We start from the raw sequence: 26221 nt of genomic DNA on the forward strand, positions 1-26221 counted from the left end.
AAATGTCAAGTCTGCTCTGATTGGTCAGCGTTTTTTAATATCTTCGGCATCTGCGCTCTCGGTGTCTCTGCACCCCCATTCCAGCCTGGGAATGACTGTAACGGCACTGTAGCGGCACTTTCTAACTATATATAGTATAGTAAAAGTATAATAAAAAAGACATGGAAATCTCACTTTTTAAAATATGGGACCTTTAAATAAACTGTAACATTCTGTAGAGCTGAAGCTGCACAGTGATAATGTTTTGTAGGTCTTTTACTACAAGCAGTAAACAGGGTGTAGGGTATGCACATGCTAAATACTTCTACAGGTGCTGGATTAGAAAACAAACCTGAAGCCAAAAAATTCTCTGTACTGATAGTTCCCAACTATTTAATTTAATAGAGGAATGTTTTGATCTAACAGAGATCTTCATTAGGCATGTTCAGATGACCATCACAGAGCAGAGCAAGCAACATATTACTGTCACAATCCCATTACGTAATCACTTAGGTGGTTGTGATCTGCATGACTGGGAGTCAAACTGACCAATCAGAGCAGAGCTGGATAACACTGTCTGATATTCCCATATATGAGAAAAAAAAAAAAAAAACATTTGTCACTATTTTCACATTACACATAGTCATTTGATCCACTGTTACTATACAAAATTATAGTTTGGAGCAGTTTTAAATACTTTACATGAATAATTTCAATGATCTTATGAACATACAAAATGTGGATGGGTTAAGGAATATGTAAACACACACACTGTATCACTGGCCTCCTGGATATTTCCTTCTATACTTATGACTTTATCAGTAAGATGCAGTTGAGAGATACAGTGGTTAGAAATCCAACGAACACCTAAGTAGTCTGAATGTCGCTGAATGTGCCTTGTCTCAGTCAGAATATTTTGAGGTCAAGGTTTAATGAAGCTGAAGGTGCAAATGCCAAGGCAGGAAATCAAAGCCCTGTTTAGTCATGCACATGTAGTGGTTAAGAAGAGTGCTGCTGCAATGAGAACAACATCCTTGCTTTGTGTAAAGCTGCAATGCTGAATCCTGTAAAATAAGCCTTAAAGAATGAGGACTTGTCAAAATGACCTTATGCCAAAAATGGGGATGTGTAAAATGAAAGTATACCTGGTTTTCACAAGAATAGAAGTATAAAGGTGACACATACACACACACACACACACACACACACACACACACACACACACAGACAGACTGAGATAGAAGCAGAAAGAGAGACAGAGAGAGAGAGATGGACCTCCACAGCGTGTGAGCATGAAAATGGTTGGAATAGGTTTTGGTATTTCTTGGGCATAAATAACAGCAAGAGTTTACATACAGCTGCAGAGTGTGGTGTTTTGTTTCTGGATGGGTGGCGAGCTGTCAGCGATACCACGGGCTGCATATGATTCATATTCAGGCAACAGCCATCAAACTCACAACACTGAAACTAACAAGTAGGCTCCTCACTGCATAACCGTCACTCGAAAATTGATACATACATACATACATAGCCCAAAATATTCTTTTTTTAAAGCTAATTAATATTACTTCCATTCTTTTCTATCCAGCTTATCAGCTCTTTAAATGAAATGCTACATTTCAATTCATGTCCTTGAGAAAATAAAAAAAAATCATTTTGAGAGAGTGCTTCAAATTCTGAAATGTCTTGAATTATAATGAGTGTCATGGCTTTTACCCAGCCAGGCCTAATTGATTGAATCTCTTTATTGCTATAAGTGATAGTAGATCAGCTTTTACTGCAGTCAAATGAAAAATAGGCATGTTATAGAAAATCTGATCCAACTGCAGTGCACATTATACTGTAGATGAATCAAAGCAATTGATCAACCCTAGTGTTCTGCTATCATGGGTGTGCCCCCCCCCCCCCTCCTTACAGCCATTATAGGATAACAGACGCTCTCTGGCTCTAATAGCCATATTGTTTTTATTACAGTGATTTAGTATCAGGTCAAAAAATGTATCCAGTTTGAAAGGCAAGAACCTCCGTCCACCCCCCTGCATATACCGTCCATAGAACTGACTGGGGATCCTTTTCTCCTCTTTCTCACCACTAAAGAGACAACTTGCATTTTGAATCAATTATAGCAAAACCCCTCGGAAGAGCCCACTCAGCAATTTCCCATAGAGTTATAAATAGAGTAGAGGGAGAGAGAGAGAAAGAGAGAGAGAGGGAGAGAAGGTGCGAGACACTCGGAGCAGAGGCAGCCCTATGCCGGCAGAGCTTTTACTGTATATCATTTCTTTTCTCCTTCGCCTCTTCTGTTTCTCCCTGCCTCTCATGCCCCCTCTTTTCTCCACCCTTGCTTTATCTGCCTATGCTCGCCTTTCCTTTTTTTCCCCCCGACTGTACTGTTCTTTCCGCCCTGAGAATGAGCACAGAGGGAAAGAAAAGCCAGCAAACCTTTTGTTCAAACCATCTGAATGAAAGCAAAAGTCTGTGATTCATTTTTTATATATTTATCATTCAAAGGCTCGTAAAAATTAAGAGAAAAAAAAAACACAGACAGCTGTGGACATTATGTTCAATACAAGCCTGAACTCGTGGCATTTGTAGATTCGATTCGATTAAATTAACTTTATCGATTCAAATGGGGGATTTGGCATTTTCAACCTATACTGTAGCTGGGAATACATACTAATGTTTACAGCTGGCAGCCAGACTGGAGTTTAGCAACAACGTTAATCAGAGTATCTGCAACTGTACACAGAAAGCTATAACACAGGTTAAAGGAACATTGAGTAAGCAAGACACACCAAGCTTTGACTGCCAACAGCTCGCCAGCGGGCATGTTTGTATGTACTGATCTCCATTTTAACCTCCACTCTCTGTTTAAGCCAGGGTGCCTTTCTGTATGTGCTGTCCTCCACTTTAACCTACAGACTCCATTTTGCTGTAAAGCATTACTTTCTCCTTCAGGGAAGAGGAGATTATATGTCTCCATGGTCGGCACAAAAGAGCTTGCAAATACCACTCAAATTTTAGGGATATTAAAAAATGTTCTGCTGCCTGCCAGTGCCATGCAGTGCACTGATTTGCAGCTGCAAAATCGTGAATGTCTTCGTGTGCGATTGGGGGTCTACATATCTCTGAAGGGAACAAGCCGAGCAGACAATCTACAGACAGTGGTCTTATTTACATCCTGTTATCCACCGGCCCAAACAGACAGGCCAACAAAGGATGACAAAGCTGAGAAGCTACAGTAACTCTCTGGAAACTGCTGGCTAGTCTGCTACTACCTTGCTAGCCTGCTGTAGCTTCTTGAAATATGCCGTGAGTTTGTGTGTAGCACAATCATGCACAGAGTGTTGTACAATCCTGCCCATTTTGGACTCCTAAATTGCTATATACGCAGCTCCTAATGTCTATATGCAACCCTCTCAAACAAAGTTTTCTGCTTGTCAGCACCATGAAAAAAAAAAATCCTGATTTATCCTTCAGCAATGACCGGAAGGTACTGTATATCAGATGAGGGATAGAGAGAAAGACATGGGGAGAGAGAGTGAAGAGGGGAAGCAGAGAGAGAGAAAGTGAGAGAGAGAGGAATGGAAATGAAGAAACAAAGAGTGTAGATCAGGAACATGCAGGATCTAAGGATGGATTTCTAGCAGACACATCCAATTGTACAGGAAGCATAACAACAAAAGCTCTTGATCATATGCGACTATACACGCCATCTGTTACCCACACTCAGGGGAAGTGTTTGCTACACATCTACAAAATGACCCTGTATGCATGGCAAGTTGGAACTGAAAGAATGCAACCTCCAGTTTAGAAAAATATACATTTCACAAAGTGGAACAAAGACTTTTTCGTAGCTTAGGTTCATACAAAGCTTTGGTTGCAAAAGTGCAGTTTGTATCACATTGACCTTACACCTGTCGGCATACTTATATCATATATTTTGTACTTATCCATTGTCAGTGTGGGGCCTGCAGCAAACATATTTTAGACATCTAAAAAAAGGCCTACAGTACTATACTATATTTAGAATATTCTCTCCGCTTTACCTTGCCGTCAGAAAGCCCTTTCCGACTGAGAAATGAAGACATTATATTAATCTATGCTCTCTTCAAAGCCACCAGACTCCTTGGTCTACCGCCGCCTCAATTTGTTAGTTTGTTTGCGTTATTGTTTGACTTTGGTGAATCCAAACTATCCCTTAATAACACCAAAGTCACACAATAACACTAATGAACTAACCAATCGAGACAAAACTATAATCGAATCGCAACTCCCGTGTTCTGTGAAGTTAAATTACTATTTTGGTCAAAAGGAATCTGGTGGCTTTGAAGAGAAAGAGCTGCCTGACGGCAAGGTAAAGCGGCGAAAATATTCTAAATGTAGCGTACACTTAAACTGATAATGATTTTTTTTAGGTGGCTAAAATACGTTTAGCTGCTGCCCCCGTCCACAGCAGTACATTACTTAGCTTCCGTTTCTGTCCTTCTGTCTGCTGAAGGACCGCCGACTGTATGTGACACACTGAATATAGATAAGAACCTCATACGACCATACTTAAAAATGTGCAAACTATCCCTTGAATGTACCAAAAAAGGGAAATATTAATTGTTAATATAATGCCATTTTCCACCTCTACTACACTAGTGTAAAATGCTACCGGCTCCAAGTTTCGAGTTTTACTGTTACCTGATACCACAACTTTGCCAACATGCACATTGTTTCATTATATTGGCTGTAACTGTAACTTGTGACATGTTCATATAAATAAATGTCTGTTTTTCTCAGGAACAGGTTGATATAACATAGCAGTGATTCATCGCATATCTAGCTCATAGAACTGCACTTGTTGTTCTAAACACATACCAGTCTGGTAGCTCTTTTCTGGGAAAAATACTCCCACTCACAGGAAGTGATGCATTTTATTATTATTATTTAGTTTATTTCAAATAAACAGAAGAAGAAGGACTTGATACCTAGCATTAAATGGAACCCTGTCAACCACTCCTGGTCTGCTTCAATGCAGAAATACAGTAGTAGTTAAGGCATCACTATTACTACAGTTCAGATCCAGCTTGCCATGATTGTGACCATTAGTTTGTCAAGCAGCTCGTCCTAACGCTTTGACATTAATATATTGTCATAGTTGCGAGAACGTTGACAAAGAGGGAACTATAAAATCACAGTGGACTGTTTAGCAATACCAGAGGAGGAAAACCTTAAAACAGATGGATAATCCATGAAATATGCAAATATTACACTTACTTCTGATCTTAGATCTTAGATGTTTGAGGATTCAGCTTAATGCAATCTTAATTCAGCTTAATGCAATCTTACCTCTGACAAGCCAACGTCACATCATGACTTGGCGTATACATACATGCCCACTTTCTTAAGCCAAGTGGCATGTTATCTGTACGCATTTTGAGCTATCCGCATGTATGTCTATGCTGTATACAGCGGACGTAAACATACACGCCATTTTGAGCGCTGTATAAAGCGGACAGGTTGGGTTAGGGAAAAGAAGAACCGGTTGGATTTAGGAAAAGAAGAAAGCGAAGGTTGAGTTTAAGAGACGTCACACGCGGGACACGAAGGAAATGTGACACGCAGGACACAATGGGTGAAAGTCCTGCGTTGTTTGACCCATCCACCACCCCAACCAACCTCCCTAGGTGGATTTTCGGGCTTTCATACTACTCTCTACGGCGTCAATTTACACGCAATCGCAAGGTAATGTAAGTCAATAGAGGCCAAACGGCGTTGATAAACACGCTAAAAACCGAGTATGCGTCTTGATAACACGCCAAAAATGGCATACGAATTGCCGTATCATACATACACCACTTCATGAGATCAGTCTGGGCAAGCACTTTTTGCTATTTAGCTGGCTTCCCCACGATCCCCCCACTGTCAACTTTACAACTCTGAGTGAAGTTAAGATAAATGGTCAATAATCCCGTAGTAAACTGGTTACACCATATTTTCACGGTTGATAATTGAATAATTTGTATCGAAAGATTATCAGTTGTAGTTAAGTTAATTCTGATATTTCACTTGGGACTAACTTTATTATGGCAATACTGCCAGACTATTCTCTGAATGTTAAAATTAAAGCACAGTCAATAATGGCAGCTAGCTATTAGAAATAAGCAATACTGTGATTATGGTTGCTAGGTAACTAGCACAGCTGCTTACAGCGGCTCACAGGCAGATGGTGGTGAGTGACAATGAATAAGTTCAGAAAATGTGGGCTAACACACACTTAAATGTGCAACCTCACTAAAAGTTGAAAAACAAAAATCCAGGACAGTCCAAATCGCTGTCCTCTTCGCTTTCCTAGGTGCCCTCAGCATGCAAAGTGTTTGGTGGTTACATGCCAACAGAGTGACCGACAACAGAGGCAGCAGCTAATAAACTACGTCACAGGATGTCCTCTTTAACTTTTCACGCCTGTGAAGTTCCTCTGAACAATACTGTGCTCTTGGGAAAAACTTTTTTTCTGCTGCAGGGTCAGCAAAGTAGAATCAACTGCCATGCTGTATAAGATACCTGATTGCTAACCTAGCTTGGGCCAAGGAGACAAAGGTCTGCTATACTGTCTAATGGAAGATAACAAATTTTGTTAAATCTATATTTATATATAATTGTCCATAACATCAATATTTTTCCCCCACACACTGTCATCACATATATATATGCATATATTTAACTATTGTTTCCGTTGGGTTCTACTAACATATAGGGCAGCATATCCATGTTCTCAGGGTCCCATGTTCCCCAGCTCAATATCCTCTTCATATGACACATTAAAGAGACCTTTTGAAGGGTTTTATCTTCTCAGCAATGTTTTTGCCTTAGGTCCAATGTTCAATGTACGTTTCCCTGAGTCAATATGTTGAACTCAACCACCTACAGCTTACAGACTGCTGATGTTATACTTATCAAAACTTAGGCCCTGAAATTTGCAGGCAAGACAGTTTTCTTGACTTTAGACATTGATATTTCCACAGTGGCTTGAGAGATTTTTAGTACAAGTTAAACTGTATTTTGAAAGTCCATCTCGCTTACTTTGTTTCTTTTGTTTTTTGCCATTTGAACTGCGAAGATGTAGCCCTTACCAATCTCTTACAAATCTCGACACAAGGCTAAACTAGGCCCTCGGGAACATAGGAGCCCGTGAACATAGAGACAAGCCCAGGGTATTGTTAACAGGTGGGATTCACGGCACCAGTTTTGCTTTAATTTGCATCTAATCTAAAATAGTCAGGGCTCATTGTTTTTTATTATATATTCATAAAAAATGGCAAAGAAATGTCCAGGTGTTTATTTTGAAAACAAAAAAGAACTGATGTAATCAATATCATTTGTAATGCGAAGACACCTTAACTGTTCATTCTGTTCTAATACCTTTGCATTTATTTGCATCTTTTTGTATGACTTTCTGTTACCACAAGCAAGCTTTACTCATTAAACTAAAGTAATCATCTTAGAACAAGATAAAAACCAATTCCAATGTGTGCAGACATAATGTCCAACTGAGGATCTGCCATCAGCTTTATACAAAATCCTTTTTCTTCTGTGACAATCTATTAAAACTTTAAACAACAATCCTTAGACACAGTGCATAGTGAGTGGCTAGGTGGGCTGCAGGTGCCTGTATGTGGGGAGGGCAAACCAGGGAACAGAAGACAACGTAGTGCAGTGAGCAGCGACACAGTGTGTGAGACCAGAGAGACAGAGACAGAAAGACAGAGGGAGGGAGGGAGGAGAGACAGGGGAGCGACTACACAGTGATGACTGAGGGGACGGGGGCCGACCGAGCAACCAACTTACTTGCAGGACAGCTGGTTAATACCATGTATGAAGTAACAGTCTCCTCCGTTGACGCAGTAAGCCTTCTCCGAGTCGTTGCAGCGCCTGGCGTGACTCACACCTGAAGACGGGGTGGTGGTGGTGGTCACTACGAGGACAGGACAGGCAGACAGGGAGAAAAAAAAGATGCAAAAGATGCTGCAACCTTTTTGTTAAAATCACACATTTTATGACAGCCATAGTCCTAAATAATATCATACCACACCCTACCACATACCTTTCAGACCTCGTAACCCTGCTGTTGCCCTCGGGTCAAATTTGACCCATTTTCAAAAAGTTTCTATATCAGAAACTTGGGTTTCTTTCAACCAAATTGTCAAAAGAATAAAGTGGATGGTTCCATGCAACACTCTTCACAAATAAAATAAATGATCAGTTCCCTACTTTCATTGAATTTGGGTGTTATATTCAATTTTATAGCATTTGAATTATTTATTTTTTATAAAAGAATGTTGAAAAGTGACAAAAATGACGGAAAAAAGCTTCAAAAGCGTTGGAAGAAAACTATGAAAACGTCAAATAAAGCGCAAAAACAATTGACAAAAACATCGCAAAAAGTGACAAAAAAACTTGTAGAAAAGTGACAAAAACGTTGTAAAAGCTTCAAAAACTTGGAAAAAATAACAAAGAACTGACAAATGTTGAAAAAGATGACCAAAACATTGAATTTTTATTTTAAATTTTGACCCAGAAAAACTAAAAGTTGCATGGTCGTCAAGAAGACAACACAAGGGTTAAGTGAATTTGAAAGAGTTTGGTTTCATCAGTCACTTTCCTGAGCTCGCTGCAGCTCTCCAGCTCATAGCTGCCCCCACCCAACACACTTCTGTCTTCTTAACTTCAAACTTGAAAATGTTCGGGTATATTTACGGGTAATATAATCCTTTTTTTGTGTTTTCCATTGTTTCTGTTTTGAAACTGTTGGGCTCTGCCTATTTCCATAGCCTAAAAAATTATCTGAAATAATCAGCTTTTATCTACCTTTGATTTTTTTAGTACTTAATTTATTATGATATTATTTAATTCCCTTTATTATTATTATTTTAATTCATTTAATTTTTACTCAGTTATTTTCTTACTGTTATTATTATTATTATAATTTTTTCCATTATATATATATCTATATATCTATATATATCTATATATCTATATATATATATATATATATATATATATATATATATATATATATATATATATATATATATATATATGATTTATATATGATGCTTACGTTAACCTCAAAAAAGGTTTGTGACTACATAATCGGGTTCCTCCATCTTTGATATTAAATCTATTTTTAAAATAAACACATTCTATTCTATTCTAACCCTTTTATTCTAAAATAAAAACTCTTAGAAGATGAAGTTGTTGAACGATAACATAATAACAACAATAATAGCTCTCATATTTTTGTTAAAAGACAGGGTGATCAAAGTTTACTAGCCAGTACAAGAGCTACCCATTGATCTTAGGAAACGAACATAAAACCCCACTATCAAGTTTGAGCTTTTTAGAAAGACAGATGAAAGAAACTATGAAAAAAAGACATTTAGGAAGGAAAACTTTAAAGAACAAAGCATATAAGAAGGACATTTGTATTGATGTGCTAAAAAGCGTTATCGTAAGTTAACGTAAGTTTTGCTACAATCAGCATTAATTGATAGATAGATAGATAGATAGATTGTGTCATTGCTCACAGATCTGCACGCTGATTATACTCGTGACGTTTTCTTGTCCTAGTGAGTTTTCAGCCACACAGGTGTAGTTGCCAGAGTCTTCCACACGGACGCGACTGATCTGCACCTTTGAGTTTTTCCTTCAGTAAAGGGGATTGCGGGGCAGAGACAGAGGTGGGAGAGAGAGAGAGAGAGGAGAGAGAGAGAGAGAGAGAGAGAGAGAGAGAGAGAGATGAGAGAGAGAGGGAGATAGAGAAAAAGAAAGAAAAAGAGAGAGTGATACAGAGCAGATAAAAAGACAGTGTCAGTTATTGTTGTTTCAAAAAAGCAGCAGACTCATCTCTGACTGAATGAAAAATGTTACTCTAGTTTCCAGCCAAGACCAGCAATTAACAACTGATCATGATGTCCATAGTGATTGGCCATCAAAGCAAATGGATAATTATTTTGTGAAAAAAAAACAGAAACAGGCTTCACCTAATCTTCACAGGAACAGATTACAAGAAATGATACTGTACTCCCTTAATATCTGAACTAAATACAAAAACAACAGGACAGATTCTTAAAAGTAGGTGATATCTAAAATATATAACAGTGAATAAGAGGGTGACATTCAGGAGTGTTTGATAAATGCAAAATAAGTGAATTAAAATGAGCATTTCTGTAGATGAAAATGTTGAGCAGTGATCTGTAATACCAGGTAAGTCATCTGTGTCTATGTGATGTAACCAATGAAACAGAAGTAGGACACTGCCTGATAATACTGCTCTGGAAGATGGGTTGATCTGAACAGTGTCAAAGTCGGCACAATTTCACTGTCCACATAAATGGATAGGTTTGGATTTTCCAAGTCTATCTTAATACAACCCTCAATGCAAAAGCTGTATGTACTGTACGGTCAAAAGAGTTGTGGGTCACTGAACTCATTATCCATACTGACGGCGAAGCACTCCTTTCTTAAAACATTGTAAGAAATGGTGGACAAAATACATAATCCATGTAGACCTGCAGTACAAAAATGCATCGTATCGTTCAACTAAAGCTAACACGAGGCTTCAGTAGTCTGAGTTAGCCGCACAGAGTTTAAAAGAAATCTTAGCTACGAAATGTAGCTTTTGTTGATGTTTAGTCCCTGAACCTACATGTGACTACCAGGACGTACCCCTCTGCCATGTCTACTGTTTGACTACACTAGCATTTTGTGGATTTTAACCCTCATCTCTTACAGTGTAGCTGTTCTAGGAAGTTATCGCTTAATGGCCAGTAAGGACCGGAGGAATGAAGACACTGACCAATGACCTTCTCAATGTACATATGGGCATGTGGCTGTTGTTGTATTAAGATGGCCTTCAAAAAAAACCTGAACCTATACTTAAACTTCCGTGCTGTTTTATTGCATCTATGGTGATGAATGAAATGAAACAGAAAAGGAAGTCCAATTTTCTGCTAATAGACAGTTTGGGTGCAGTGTGAAGTGGCCCACGGTCACCTAAACAGAGCTGCATGCCAGGAGCCATCGCAGTATGTACTGAGTGTGTTTGAAGAAGCAGTCTTTTGGGGCATTTTCAAACTTCTTGGTGTAAAAATTGTGTGTCCACTGTGAATATTGAGAAAAATATCCAGTCTGACAGACTCACTTGTTGGTCTTTATTTTTAGGTCTCTGCCTTTCTGAAGCTCATGTCCATCTTTGTACCAGCGGAAGGAAGGGCTGGGATTCCCCGACGCCTCGCACTTCAAGTACAGCTTGTCCCCTTCCACCAGAGACTGGCCTCGCGTCAGACGAAGCTTAGGAGCAGAGGCTGGACAGAGAGAGAGAGAGAGAGAGAGAGAGAGAGACAGAGATGGAGAGAGAGAGAGACATTGACAAAGAGAGAGAAAGGGACAGTGATACAGAGAGGGAGAGAGAGGGAGATGACGCGAGGAAGGGAAATTAGACATTCAATTAATCTATCCATTTAATTGTGTGTTTGTGTGTGTATGTGTGTGTGTGTTTGTGAGGGTTCAGATGTTCACGAGAGATGTCAAAAAAGGAAGAAAATCAATGACACAACACACGCTCTCTCTCTCAAGCACATACACACACACACACACACACGAAAATCCTGAAAAGCAAAGATAAAGTGAAGGCTTATTGAAACTGCAGTAGATTTTCACTATAGAGCAATGTGTGTGTGTGTGTGTGTGTGTGTGTGTGTGTGTGTGTGTCTGCGTGTGATTCATCAGTCTCAGGAGAGTTTCACTCTCTCTCTTCTCTCCTTAAAAACTACAACAGACTGCATCACTCTGACACCAGCACACAGAAGCTAAAGCAAAAAGACAGCTCAGCACCATCTAGTACCATTTATACACACACACACACACACACACACACACACAATGTTTAAGTGATAGCACATGCTTGATCAACTGTGAGGCAATTGTTGTATAGAGCCACAGCTCCTCACAGCACTGCTGCATCCTTCCATTAACTCCTCCCAGTTCATACTGTATGTTGAGCCTCAACAATGTAGGTCTATTTCTGTGTGTCTTGTAAATCTAGCACATTTTATACAACATAAAAGAAAAAGAAAAACTTTACATTTCATTTAACCGTTTGTACTTCTTCAGTAGGAAGAAATGTGCTTTGTTTCACAGTAAGAAAAATATATATTAATTGCAGCCTTATCTTTAAATTACACAAGTGGAAGTTAATGGGGGGGGGGGGAACAAACTCAGAGTGAAGGTAAAAAAGAGAACCTCTATGAAGTACCTTCCAAACAGCTTGCACTTATGTAAGTAGGATTTAAGAAGGATTTTTAGACACACAACAGAACAAGTAGCACAGCTTTAAACACAGCTCTCACATTTTGTGAGATTTAGTCTTGTCACAGACTCGACACACACTCTTGATGTATAATTCCACGTCACACCAAAGTAAATCATCTCAACATCACCAGATGCTATCTCTCTCTCTCTCTCTCTCTCTCTCTCTCTCTCTCTCTCTCTCTCTGGCTGTTGGCTTGTAATGAGTTATGCTTAAGAATAGCACTAAATGTCACTTGCATCATATATCTTATTGGAACAATTTGCCTGCTATTTTGGTATTTTCTCTTCTTTGTTGAGGCTCCAGTCCATGCCACATACGGTTTTAGGACTAGATACACTGTTGAATGTTGACCTGACTCAACCAGACTTGGTCTTGGCTTGTGCTCCTGTTGACTGATGAAACCAAACAAAGAAGATTGTGAGAGACTTTAACTCAGGGTTTTTTTATGGAGACAAAAAAAGAGCTAAAAGAAGAGTGCATGCTGGACTTACATTCAGCATGACTCTAAATGAATGCTAATGTTGTTCCATATCTGCTGGAAGTGTAAATCAACTGTTTGCTATCATGATCGTCATAACGTCTCAACTTTATAAAGTATTTATGTGTCAGTGTTTTGTTACAGTAACTTGGCAAAAAAAAATCAATTAATGCTGAACTAAATTCTGCAGATATTATAGTGCGTTCCATTTACCTCGAAACTCGGAGGCCAGAGCTGGGAATGACGTCACACCCGCGTTGAACGTGTTCCATTTACAAGTTGGATTTTTCATTGTGCAGTTAGCTCTAGCCAAGTTAGCCACTGTTAGCAATGTTAAGACACCAGTTGACAACAATGCATTACACAGTTTTTTTGTGCATACAAACAGCGTAACACGTCCACAGATAGAAGTTGGACAGGACTGTGTGTACGACCGATTTAGTGAGACACAAATTAGACAGAAGTCCTAATAACTGTATGTCACTTGGCTTTCACAACTGTTTATGCACGGGGCAGCCATGTTGGACTTTGACCTCGGAAAATCTGACTTCCGAGTAAAAATTGAAGGCACGGTCATTCGATGTTTCGACAGTAAGAGGAGTTTAGTGTGTGTAAAGGTGTTTGTCGGTGTCGATGGTCGAATAGCTTCGGAAATGTATGTATATGACGGCCGGCTATTCACCACAGCTTCCAGTGGGAAGAGCTATACACACTTTTGCCTTCCGATGTGGTCGGCCATCAAGCCATAAGAACTACTACTTTTTGAGTATAACACGACCCTTATACTCCTGTTATCTGCTACAGGAGACATACATAAAGTCCACATACTTTATGCTTCTTTAAAACATATCTATCATGGCTGAGCCTTTTCTTAGCTCTACTTCAGAAGGACAATGCCAGCTGGAAGTCATTACAGGAGTGTGTAACTCCCGTTTAAAACAAGGATGTGTTACCCGGAACCTTTATTATTTCGGCAGAAATGCATAAAGTAAGAACTCACCAGTTAAGTCTCTTTACTCTTGTCGTGACAAACTGTTTTCCCTAAGAAAACAAGCAGCCTCCTTGCTGTTGTCATCCAGCATTTTGCTATGGATATTTTGCAGGAGACAATGAGGATACCATGGGAACTGTAATCTAATAACAATGTACCATATGTGGAAAAGAGATGAGATTGCATTGTGGGAGGGGCGACTTTATCCCAACTCCAGCAGTACAGATTTGACATTTAGACTCACAATGACAAAATACCTCGGAGAATAATAATCTTTGTGTGTATTGCACTTTTCAAAAAGCAAGTTACACAGTGCGTCAAAGTCAGTAAATACATTAGAAATAATCAACAGTAAATTAACTAGAAATGCCATCAAACAAAAGAAAGAAAAACTACAAAGCTACTCTACTACAGACTATATAGTTAACACATTGGTATCATTTCACTGTCGCACGGCAGCTTTAAGAGACATGAAGCACAACCAAGATGTTAAAACAAAGACAGAAATGATAGTTGTGACTCCTCAGAAACCAGTGAGTTTATTTGAAATATGAGTGGGAGAAAGGAGTGAGGTGTTAAAATGAAATTTAGGTCCCCACAGATTGGAATATTTTTTCTAAAGCTTGGCGAAACACATACGAGTAGGAGGTTAGGACACACAGAAGGAGAAGGAGAGGACTGCCAGTTTGTCCATACATCCAGTGTTAAATAACAGCCAATCCTTCTGTCAATCTATTAATCAATCCCTCCAAACTACCTCAAGTGGTCAATTCAATCACATTTGCAGGAGCCCCTTCTCTTGCTCAGTGCTGTTCCCAGTGTGTGGCCAGAGCTCGGCTCGATGCCCACTTTAAAGGAGAAACATCCTCAGATTCCCTTCAAATGTTTATAACATTAGTCTGTGTTCATCTTTCTGCTATAAAGTGTTGAAATGTATTCATAGCAGAATTACATTTCCATTACAAGTTCCTTTTGACAATTCCTAAACAAATGCCCAAACTCCTTGTACTTTACTATGCTTTTTACATGGAAGCCAAGAGAGTGATAGTGATAACACAATAAGAGCCAAACATTTTCCATTTAAGAGAAGAGAAATATGTTAAGGTAGTGTCCTTGGTCTTTTATAAAGAAAAATCAAAAAGTTATCTCAAAATCTCTCTTATCTCTCTGATTCCAGCTCCTTAAATGTGAATATGTTCTAGTTTCTTCTCTCCTCTGTGACAGCAAACTGAATATCTTTGAGTTGTAGACAAACCAAGACATTGGAGGACGTCATCTTGGGCTTTTGGGAAGCAATGCAATTAATCAAGAAAAAAGTCATCAGATTAATCAACCATGAAAATAAATAAATTGCAGCCCTAATATATGTCTTCTTGTCCAATGTGGGTATGACTTGAGGCACAAGACAGGACGTGTTTACTTTTTCTATATTTAACCCCCCAATATCCCCTCCAAGGTCTCCTCTACAACACCACGGACGCCGAGAGATTCATCTTGGAGGTTGAAAAACAATACAATATCACGTCTTTTTTTTAAGGACAACACCAGAAAAGAGAAGGCATGGAGTGTAATTGCAGGAGTGCTTGGAGTGGAAGTACAAGTTTTATAAAGATAGTTATAACGATTGTTCTATAAAGTACTTGAAGAGACAATAAAATCTGCGAGTCAGGCAGCAAGATGCTCTGCTTCTGAGACGTTCCTGTTGTGGTTATTGTGCATGGAGGACGGAATAAAACCCGGAACGCAGCACAGTGGAGAATCGGAGTCAGGATGACCCCGTCTCTGGTGTCAAAATCGTGTGTTTTGAGCACCAACCACCTTCCCCGAATACCTCCCTATCACCTCTGTGCGGTACAAGATCATGACACTTCCTTGACTGGAAAAACGTTGCCAGTGAACATAATCCATAGCCTGACATCCCCAGACCAAATCGCAAATGCAAGTTAATCTGGAACCTCGCAGTTACAGCAATTTTCTATTTTTAAGGGGCATTATCAACAGCCGTAGACCAAAATGCCTGTGGATGCGATTGGAAAGACCTACAACCAATCAGAGCAACGAAACGTGTGACCTACAACCAGGGGTGTTGGACTGGAGGTGGAAAGGGGACTGAGTACCCAGGGCCCTCTTGTGAGGAGGGGCCAAGCTAGAATGAATAGCTGTGGATGTGGGGAGGGGCCCATGGAGAATGCCTTTCTACAGGGCCCAGAATTTGGTGCTACGCCCCTGTCTACAACCAACAACAGTAACAAAACATGTGACGTAGCGCTAAGCGACGGACAAATGTAAACAAACTACAGTGTGCAGAGATGAGCTGTGATGGTGTAGCATTGAAAATGTCTGTGAACGAGTGTTGTCAATCCTGCCATCAGAATTTGAAAATAGTACTTCAACAGCAAGTTCCACATCAGCTGCAGCCATCTTGGTTGTTTTCGAAAATGCCTCAATGGTTCTCCTCTTTACTAAGCTAGGTTTTTCGCTCGCCATTCAGTAGTGTCACGATGGTGTGCGTGGGAGGGGAACCAGACGTATCTGCCAGAGAAAATATAACATGAGCTCCCAGATTCGTCTGGTTCCCAGGCTACATTATGCAGGCAGCAATTAGGTTTCCTAATGAAAGGTAACTGGCAAAGTAAATTAGTATGAACATTATTTCTAGGAGAAAGAGCAGGAGAACCACAGATTTAGAGAAAACTATTAAGTTGGTTTTTCTTTGCGATATATGTCATCCTGTATGATTGTTCAATTTAAGTCCAACATGGTGAGCCTAGAGAGAAAACCGGTTTATGTTTTAGGTAGCTAAAATATTTTCTCTCTATTGTAACCAAATCTCACACTGGAATCACAGCTCCCTTCAATTGTATTAGTGACTTTATGACCAACAGGTCAAATGCCAACAGGAAGGAAATGAGATATCTTTTTAGCAAAATGACCAGTGACATCATAATCACCTAATCAAATTAAACTATTTTCCTGCCGTAAATACCCCGACATGGTATAATGTCATCTACGTCACGAAGCTAATTAAATCAACCAAAATGTTTTTTTTGTCCTTTAACAACTAGGTCTTGACGTAACACGTGAAATACATACGTTTTCTTAAAACAAATGAAAACTATTTGCCAATTGGATGTGATAATCCCATTTGTTTCTGATGCAAAATCACTTTCTGAAAACAAACAGAATAAGGCAAAAATAATTCTACTAGTATTTAAGGAAATCCTTGAAACAAGATGATTTGCATTAAGTGAAAATATTTTACCCCACTGGCACATATTTTACTTGTTTGAAGAAAAATAACACTTCTAGACTGTATTTGCAAGATGGATACTACTGCAGCAGCTCCACTTAACAACCATCCAGATGAGGCTCATCATCTGGTGAGTCTGAGGTGAGACTGTCAGGCTTTTATGCAGGTAAGTGTAGAAATCAGTGGTGAAAGTCAGCCTGAAGCAGCTGCGAGTGGCGAGCCTGGTTACCAATGAGCGCATCCCTCTCTGGGACACTCTCCTCAGGCAACATGGACGTTTTTGTCCGCCTGGGAATGTTAGCTGAAAACCAGAAGGAAATTACCCTTCATGGATGTGACATCCACATATCATGGGTGTGACGGTGTCGGATTGATTGATTCACTACAAATTCCCACTCCAATTTGAGCTCATTTTTAACATCTGACATAATAGTCCAAAGTCACTTTATGAATTCAAAAACTCTTTGTAGTTTGTCCTTGACTGAAAAAATGACTAATCATTGGAATTGATACCAATGAAAATGAGCAATAATGTACAGTATGCTCCTGCATGTGTATGTATATTTATTGTAGTTATTTTAATCAGACATCAAAATGACGACTGTTCATCATCATAGATCTTCTACTCTAATGTCCAAGTGCATTAGTTTCAAACTGAACTATGGGTATATTCTTAATGGTTGGATTTTACAGTTACTCATAGGTTTAAAAGCTGTAAAACATATAAACAACCTCTACTGTTGTTGCTCGATGTTCCAAAACCGACTCCCAAATGCTGAGTAGGAGGAATTTACTGTAAAGGGTTCTCCATTAAGTCTTAAAACCGCTCTCTCTACGCCAGACACACATTAGCACCTATAGGAGGGTACATTAGGATGTTGGACAGATGATGTTTTAAATAAGTAATTCAATTGATATTTCTATCTGGCCTCATTGACAGATCTTCATTTGCTCTGCATTAATTATCAGAAACACATGTATAACAGCACAAGGATCCCAGAACAAGGTAGAAAAGGTGAATCGGAGCGTGCAGAAAACTTACAACACAAATCTCATAAATATCTGAGACTCTCCTACTTTAATAAATACATGGAAACGTCACTAATTAAAAGATGCCAATTTTTAAAAACAGAACAGTGCAAACTGTTGACAGGTTAGGGACTGACTGATCTATTTGTCAATTGGTCAGATTTGTGTGTGTAATATGTATTTTCTTTAACAAAATGCTTCATAGTTCCGTGCATAGTATTCCAATGTTTAAATCTATAGTTGTTCATAGATTATGTTCTAATTTAACAAATCTGTAACGCTTAGAATCTGCAAATATTTGTAATAGTCTAATATGTTGTTCTTTCACATCATTTGAAACTATAAAAAATGTAAAACAAAATAGGCCAAATAGGTCCAATTATTCCAAGGGACATACATTGGTTGGCCCCCGGTATATTTTCTATCCTGTATGGGGTCCTTGGCTGAAAAAAGATTGAGAAGCTCTGCCTTAAAAGGCTGCCAAACCTCCATATTGCTACAATAATGGCATTTTATGTTACTATGAGATCTCGACCTTTGAATGGTTGTAAAATCCAAACTGTGAAACCCTATTTACCATCCTCTTTATTTCTTACCTGTAAAATTATTAGTAAAAAGACTGGAGAACATCCAAGTCAGCTTATAAATCCTGTGGGCCCTGTCAAAACCTCTTCACAAAAGATGCCTATTTTTGGCAGCACTGCTTGCTAACAAGCACAGAAAACCATATTGTGTATGAAACTGAAATATATGTTTTAAATTGACTTAATTTGGAAATGTTGTGTTTGAGGTAAAGTTTGATAAGGAATTATTCATACTACTGCAGACATTAAAAAAACAAAACCCTGCACAACAATTTTTGTGAGAGAGAGAGAGAAGAGAGAGAGAGAGAGAGAGAGAGAGAGAGAGAGAGAGAGAGAGAGAGACTGTGAAATACATGTGCACCAACACAATTAGAGTAGATTCACACATCCCACACGCCACAGGCACCAAGCAAGCTCTAACAAGTCTAATTCTGCAGCTGCAATTTACACACAGAGATTTTCCACAGCACTGTGAATATGTATGAATGTATGTGTGTGTGTGTCTATATGAGAACATGTGGGATGCACAGATGTGCACGTGAGCATCTTATTGCCTGCACTGATGGATACCTGTGATTGTCTGTGTGGGAAAAATGTGTATTGAATGAATGTGTGTGTGTGTGTGTGTGTGTGTGTGTGTGTGTGTGTGTGTGTGTGTGTGTGTGTGTGTGTGTGTGTGTGTGTGTGTGTGTGTGTGTGTGTGTGTGTGTACACTGTAAGTTGCTGATCCAAGCCTTCTGTATCACTGAGTGATGAAAGAATTCCTCAGTGAGAGCACAGAGTACAGGGTTGGGGCAGTGGGTATGGTGATAGGGGAGCCACAAATGGACAGCATTGTCTGGCCAATAGTCTGTGACCTGCCTGCTCCACTAGCCAATCACACATGACCATCAGCCGTCCATCAAGAGGTCCTTCTTTCAAGGTCAGCTGATGCTCTCTCTCTCTCTCTCTCTCTCTCTCTCTCTCTCTCTCTCTCTCTCTCTCTCTCTCTCTCTCTCTCTCTCTCTCTCTCTCTCTCCAGCAAAGCAGGCATTCTGATTTCTTGCGAAGCATGATCCAATAACAGAGAGTGATATGGAAGCCAAACCAATTAGGTGTGTTCACAGACAGGTATGGCCCTGAGATGGCATGGTTAGCAACATGCCCGTGTGTGTGTGATCATGTATAAAAGAGAGTAGCTCTTTCTATCTCATTCTCTGATCAGTGTGATTTCTGCAGCGCACAGCTGTCACCATGGAAACCAGGGAGGGAGCAGGAGATAGAGAGAAAGGGAGAGAGAGAGAGAGGATGTACGGCAGAAAGAAAGGTGAAAAAAAAGACTGAGAAGGGAGAAGAGAGGAAGAACACGCAAGAGGGAGTGTGTGAGAGAAAGAGAGGGAGGGAAAGGGGTGAAAACAAGAAAGAAAGAGAGAGAGATGAGCATTGGTTGTTGAATAATACCCGGCACAACAGGCCCTCGTGCAGTATCACCCAGCTAACCTCTGCACAGCAGCAATACCAAACCCAGGGCAACCCTCCATTTGTGTGTGTGTGTGTGTGTGTGTGTGTGTGTGTGTGTGTGTGTGTGTGTTACAAACAGAAAATACTTGCCAATGTGTGTGTTTTTATGTGTGCGCCTTCATTTGATAAAGAAAATCTTTGTGTGTGGATGTGTGTGCGTGGTTGCAAGAGTGATTGTCAATAAATCATTCCCTTCCTCCCCTTTCTGTTTTTTGTAGTCACACAAACACATACACTGACACTGACACACACACACACACACACACACACACACACACACACTGAGTTGACCTTGTCTCTCATCGCTGGTGTTGTGCATTGTTCTATTGGCTGCAGTGAGATGTATTTAAGTATAAATACACCCTTCAGATTCAACAGAAATCATGTTATTTTCAAAGACACACAAACAAACACAACTACACACATACACACACATGGAGAGCAGTGTGTGTGTGTGTGTGTGTGTGTGTGTGTGTGTCTGGAAAAGAGGGTGATGTGAAGAAAGAAGAACCAGGATGTTCAGACAGCTAGATAGATAGATAGATAGATAGATAGATAGATAGATAGATAGATAGATAGATAGATAGATAGATAGATAGATAGATAGATAGATAGATAGATAGATAGATAGATAGATAGATAGATAGATAGATAGATAGATAGACAGACAGACAGACAGACAGACAGACAGACAGACAGACAGACAGACAGACAGACAGATAGATAGATAGATAGATAGATAGATAGATAGATAGATAGATAGATAGATAGATAGATAGATAGATAGATAGATAGATAGATAGATAGATAGATAGAGGATGTGTAGAGTTGGTAATGAATAGTTAATAAAGGCCTTGCGGGCAGAACGGTGGGGAAAAGCTATTCTCCATCTCTCCTTTCTCCTTCTCCTCTTTTTCTTTCTCAGGGCTGGGAGTCGTGTGCAAGTCATTCTGCTCCCTACCTGTCCGTTCCTTTATCTTTTTTCTTTCCCTCTCTCTTCCTGTTCTTCCCCTCTAACACTTTCTATTCTTTCTCTCCTCTCTCACCTCTCCCCTCCTCTCCATCCATCCATCTTCCCTTCTCTCTCTTTCTCTCTCTCAACTCTGCCTCTTTTCCTGTTTTCATCTATCCTGCTCTCTCGCCTCTCCCTCCTCCATCTCTTATCCTCCACCCCTCAACCCACCATTTCTCACCTCTCATCTCTCCCATCACCCCCCCCCAAACACACACACACCATTAACTGCAGGCTTGTAAAGCAGACTAACAGACACAATTCTCCTGATAAGAGGATTGAAGTATTGATCACATCCGTCCTCCATGAGGAGCTAAAGATTCTACAGAAGAAAGATGTCCCACTGCCCCTTTGAGACACCAAACAAAGACGCTGTTAGAAGAATATGCCCTACTGCAGCTTTTAAAAAAGAAAAAAACAAAGAAGGTGAGATGTAGTTCTTGTAGTGTACCCCAGGGTTCTGTGCTTGGTCCCATTTTTCCTTTTTATATATGCTTCCATTATCATACATCATTATTAAATACGATAGTAGGTTCCGCTGTTATGCAGATGACACACTGCTCTACATTTCTGTTTCATCTGAATATCAGAAAACTGTTGACAACAGTCGACAATTGTTAACATTTCTGATGTCAGTGAATGGATCGCATAAAATGTTTTACAGTTAAAGAGGGACAAAACAAATATCATTACTTAAAAATAACCAGACCATAACCAAGATCACACCATTTATCTCTTTGGGACAACTGTCCACCTTTTATAAGAACCTGATCAATTGGTTAAAAATGCTGCGACCAGGATCCTTACCAAAACCAAAGTAAGTGCACATATGAGACCTACACTTTACTCCCATTGGCAGCGAGCTAAATAACATACTTAAGGTGCAATTGAAAAGCTAAATTACTTTGTAATAAACCATAGTATTTCTGTACTGGGACAGATGCTGTTCGGCTTCACAGCTCAGAACTAAAGTTTAGTTCATAAACCCTCTCACCCTGGAATAACCTCTGTGTAAAAATGAGGGTGTGCACTTTTTTTACAACTTTGCCCTGTTGAGACAAATTGACAGCCTATTAAATAATTTCAATAATGTGTGCCAGTCTTTCTACAAAATGGACACAAGCTCTTTTTCCCGCCTCTTTTTTCTTGACTTCAGTTTTTTGATTGTCGGATCCACTCTATTGCCAACCAGGGGCATGCTGTCTTGATCTGGTCGATTGTAGTCAATATTCTAGATTTAATTTGACTTTTCCAGTATTTTAGCATATTTGTGTCTCTGTGGGCACTACCATGATTTAAGTTGCCTGGTACTAAATCAATGGAAAATCAGTCAGTCACACTGGTATGCTGGTACGCTGGTACGCTACCTTCAAAAATAGCATACACATGTGAGGTGAGGCTCTCATATCTAAGCATATTCATATGTAACAAATTGAAACTAAAAACTAAACTGATGGGTTGAGGTTGATGTATTCCTCTGTGGTGTATGTAATTTTACATACATTAATTGTCTGAGACAAAAAAGCATAAACGCACGAAGAACAACCATGAATTGCTGAAGACAAAAGTTGACTGCATGGACATACAAAACAGTAAGGAGAGCTAACTGGTGTTTCAGGTAAATGCTTTATGTACTGTAGGCATATTTAAGTTTGACTTCTATTTTTATTTCTATTTTACGGTGGCAGAAATGTCTCCATTAGGAATGTAAGTATGACACTAAACTACATGTGAGATTTGAAAAAAGTCACACTAGCCTCTTGGCCTTTTGTTTGAATGGCACTGCTGTGCATTGAAGTCCCACTGGCATTTCCATATCCACTAAAATGAACGCTGCACTGACAAAGGTTTATTGAGCATTAAATCTGCACTTGGCAACTTTGCATGTTGGCAGCACCAAACAGCAGTGAGAGGAACCAGTTTTTTTTTTTACAATTGAAGATGATTTCCCAGAAATCCTGTAATGTAACCTCAGTAAACTGATCACTGCATGCTCCTTTATCAGCGGACCAGCCTGTGATGCTTCATACCGAAGAGACAAGAGCGACAAAAGGTCTATTATGAGTGAGTCCAACTTTCACTGGATGGGGTGCTCATTTACTGCTGCTGAAGAGACAGTATCTCCCTTTTAAGTTGTGTTTTGTCATTTCCAGCTGGTTAACAACAGACCATACTTGACACTTTTTTTCTTATAGCAAATATAATGTATCTATGGAATATAAAACAAGGTGGCTAGCATGTTGTATTTTCACTTACAAATCTTGCCTCGTTTTGGTTATAATAGTCTTAATCACAGGAAAAATGTGTTACTTGAATGGTCTGCAGAAAGTGGGGTTGTTACCATTGTTAGCTACTATAAAATGAATTCAAATGATCAGTTTTTAATAATTTATGAATAATATGGGGAACAAGACAACAGATGATGCACGCTCTGTCTCAATTTTCCTATTTCAGTCAGCTTATCTTAGACACCTCTGGCTTATTGTAATTACATGATTGTAATTACAGATGATCCATGAAGTCAAACTGAAACAGCAGCACAGACATATATTTAAAGTTGAAATGTAGGCACTGGTACCTGGGTGACACATGGTAGATAAATGGATGACACATAATGAAGACTGGCAGTTTGACCTCAGTAAATGAGGTTAACAAAAGGTGAAAACGCGAAAGGCGGAGCAGTATGTCCTGTATGTCCCTTACCGGCTAACGTATTTCAAGATAGCGTCTACCCCAGTTCATGCGAATGCAAATGTAAAATTTCAAGCCAATAGGAATACTTGGAATTGATGGTGGTGGGAAATATTCATGAAAAAGGACAAGTTTGTGAACGGGCAATACAGATTTTGATAATGACTAATAACTAAAAACGCTACACACTGGACCTTTAAAAAAGGACAAAATCCAACAATGTATACATGCTACTAAAAGGTAGGACTACTTGTGATTCCAAAACCTGATACATCACATTCTTGTCATAGAGCTCCATTGTTGTCCAACAACAGACTAGTGAGCGTGAGCGACGTATTCTTTCTTCACCATCAACTTTTGTGTTGATCGCACACCCACTAGTGCACCAAACGTGTATTACAGTTTTTTTTTTTCGATTGCTAAACGACAGTGGGCACAACTGAAGCCACATGTGCTAAACTCAAACTACAGTCTGCACTACCAAACAGTCACCTGAGCTAAACAGTTCACATCATCTGCAAAACTCATTCACAGCAACACAACTCTTCATACACGTCTCAAAACAGGCTCAGTGCAGCCAAACAATCCTCACTGAGATAACACACACTGTCAATCAGAACACACTGAGAGTAAAAACACTATACAATACAGAAATTACAAACTTTCTCATCTTTACAGTTTGACTGACTTCACACTACTCAATAGTTTCTTTAAAGAAAAGATATAGATTCGATGTAACATACCAATTTTTAAGTAAGGTAAAAAAGATGGAATGAAAATCAGCAGTTTGCTTCAATATAGTATTTTGTCTCTAGTGATTTACGGGGGAAAAACTAAAGGTACATAACGGTAACAAAGAACAGTGTAACTAATCCTGCCTCTCTCCAGCAAGCTTCATCATATTGGATGTCTGCATCATCTCTAAATACAAATGAATGTGAAAGTTGTTTTCTATTGCTTTCACCTCCATTACTTTCTGAAAAACAGTAAGAACGCTATTGCTTACTATAGTAAAGATATAGTGTTTTTCAAATTTTTTTTTATAGCTGTGTATATAACCTCAGTCATCTTACCTGGACATGTTGGTATCGTTGCTCTTTTACCTGTTTCTCTCAAACAGTACAGTGTATAATTGTTTCATTCTTATTTGGAGTTTGTATATAAAAAAAGGCTTTCTGAGCTTTCTCTATATAAATACCGTATATGTTCACTAACTAGTCTAAAACAAGACACCTGATTAGGCTTTCAGCTATAATTGCAATCATCAGTGTTTTATAGGCACCAGACTGAAATCTATTCTGTGTTGAATGTGTGGTTAACAGTTTTGACAGCAGTGTGTTAGCATTTAAACAAAGTGCTGTAAATCCAGTGTTGCGCATGTTGCGGTTAAAGTCATGAGATAAGTGTGTTTGAGCGATGAAAAACGAACTAGAGTTTGGTCCACATGAACTGCTGCTGTGCAGACTGTAGTTAGAGTTTTGCACATTACTCCAGTTGTGCCCACTGCCATTTGGCAATCAAAAAATCGTGTCTGAAAATACTTCTAAAACAGTGATGTTTGCTAAAAAAAACTACAAGGGCCAGCTTGAAATTCCATAACCTTTTAATATGCAACCAAATATTCCTAACCAGTCTTCACACATTTACGTTCATTAGGAATTAGTGGGCTATAGGTTGGGTAGGAAAATTGGAAAGTATAGACAAAAACGCAGTGGTTCCCAAATTTTTTCACGTGAAGGACCCCTCAACTGACACCACGGACCACCATTTAATAAGAAATTTCTCCCAGGCTCCCCCATATGATTGAATTTTTGCTTTCAGATGTTTTATTACAGAAAGTGTATGACACCCATGACCAAATTAGTCTGTCAACATTCTGTCATTGTGTTTCTTATGGATGGAATTATAGGGAAAATAAATGATTCCCTTTTTTGCTGGGGACCTATGGTAGCCCCTTTAAGGACCACTGGGGTTCGCCGGACCTCACTTTGGGACCCACTGGACTGGATATACTGACGCATTGATAGCTTTGGTCTTCATGCAATTAGTTGAAAATAAGAAAAATATACACTAAAACCAGCCATATGGAGCTCAGCATAAATTATTTCAGGAAGACTTCAAATAACTTCTAATCACCGCTCTCTCTCTTCCTAAAACAATTCAGCTGTTTAGAGGCGTTCACTTTTCAGTTGAAACCAAGCAGAATTTGACCATGAATTTCTGGAGCCAATCACAGCATTACATCCCAGCTTTAAATCTGTTTCTCTCCCTGCTGCTGTCAGCTGTCATTCAGGCAAAGCGTGCAACCCTCCACCCCCCCTTCCACCTCCAGTCATCAGGGTCCTC

The 26221-nt window shown here is 39.3% G+C and overlaps 1 protein-coding gene across 1 annotated transcript in view; it reads right to left on the bottom strand.

Moving 5' to 3' along the window:
• nrg2b (neuregulin 2b) overlaps positions 1-26221 on the bottom strand; it is a 58393-nt gene that overhangs the window by 22895 nt on the left and 9277 nt on the right. Inside the window, exons 3-5 of the mRNA XM_028588835.1 lie at positions 11171-11333; positions 9555-9673; positions 7816-7942 (exon numbers count right to left, since the gene is read on the bottom strand). Coding sequence (XP_028444636.1) covers positions 7816-7942; positions 9555-9673; positions 11171-11333 — 409 coding nt within the window. The remainder of the gene's footprint in view (positions 1-7815; positions 7943-9554; positions 9674-11170; positions 11334-26221) is intronic.

Source organism: Perca flavescens, chromosome 10, assembly GCF_004354835.1.
Source record: "Perca flavescens isolate YP-PL-M2 chromosome 10, PFLA_1.0, whole genome shotgun sequence".
Taxonomy (NCBI): Eukaryota; Metazoa; Chordata; class Actinopteri; order Perciformes; family Percidae; genus Perca; species Perca flavescens.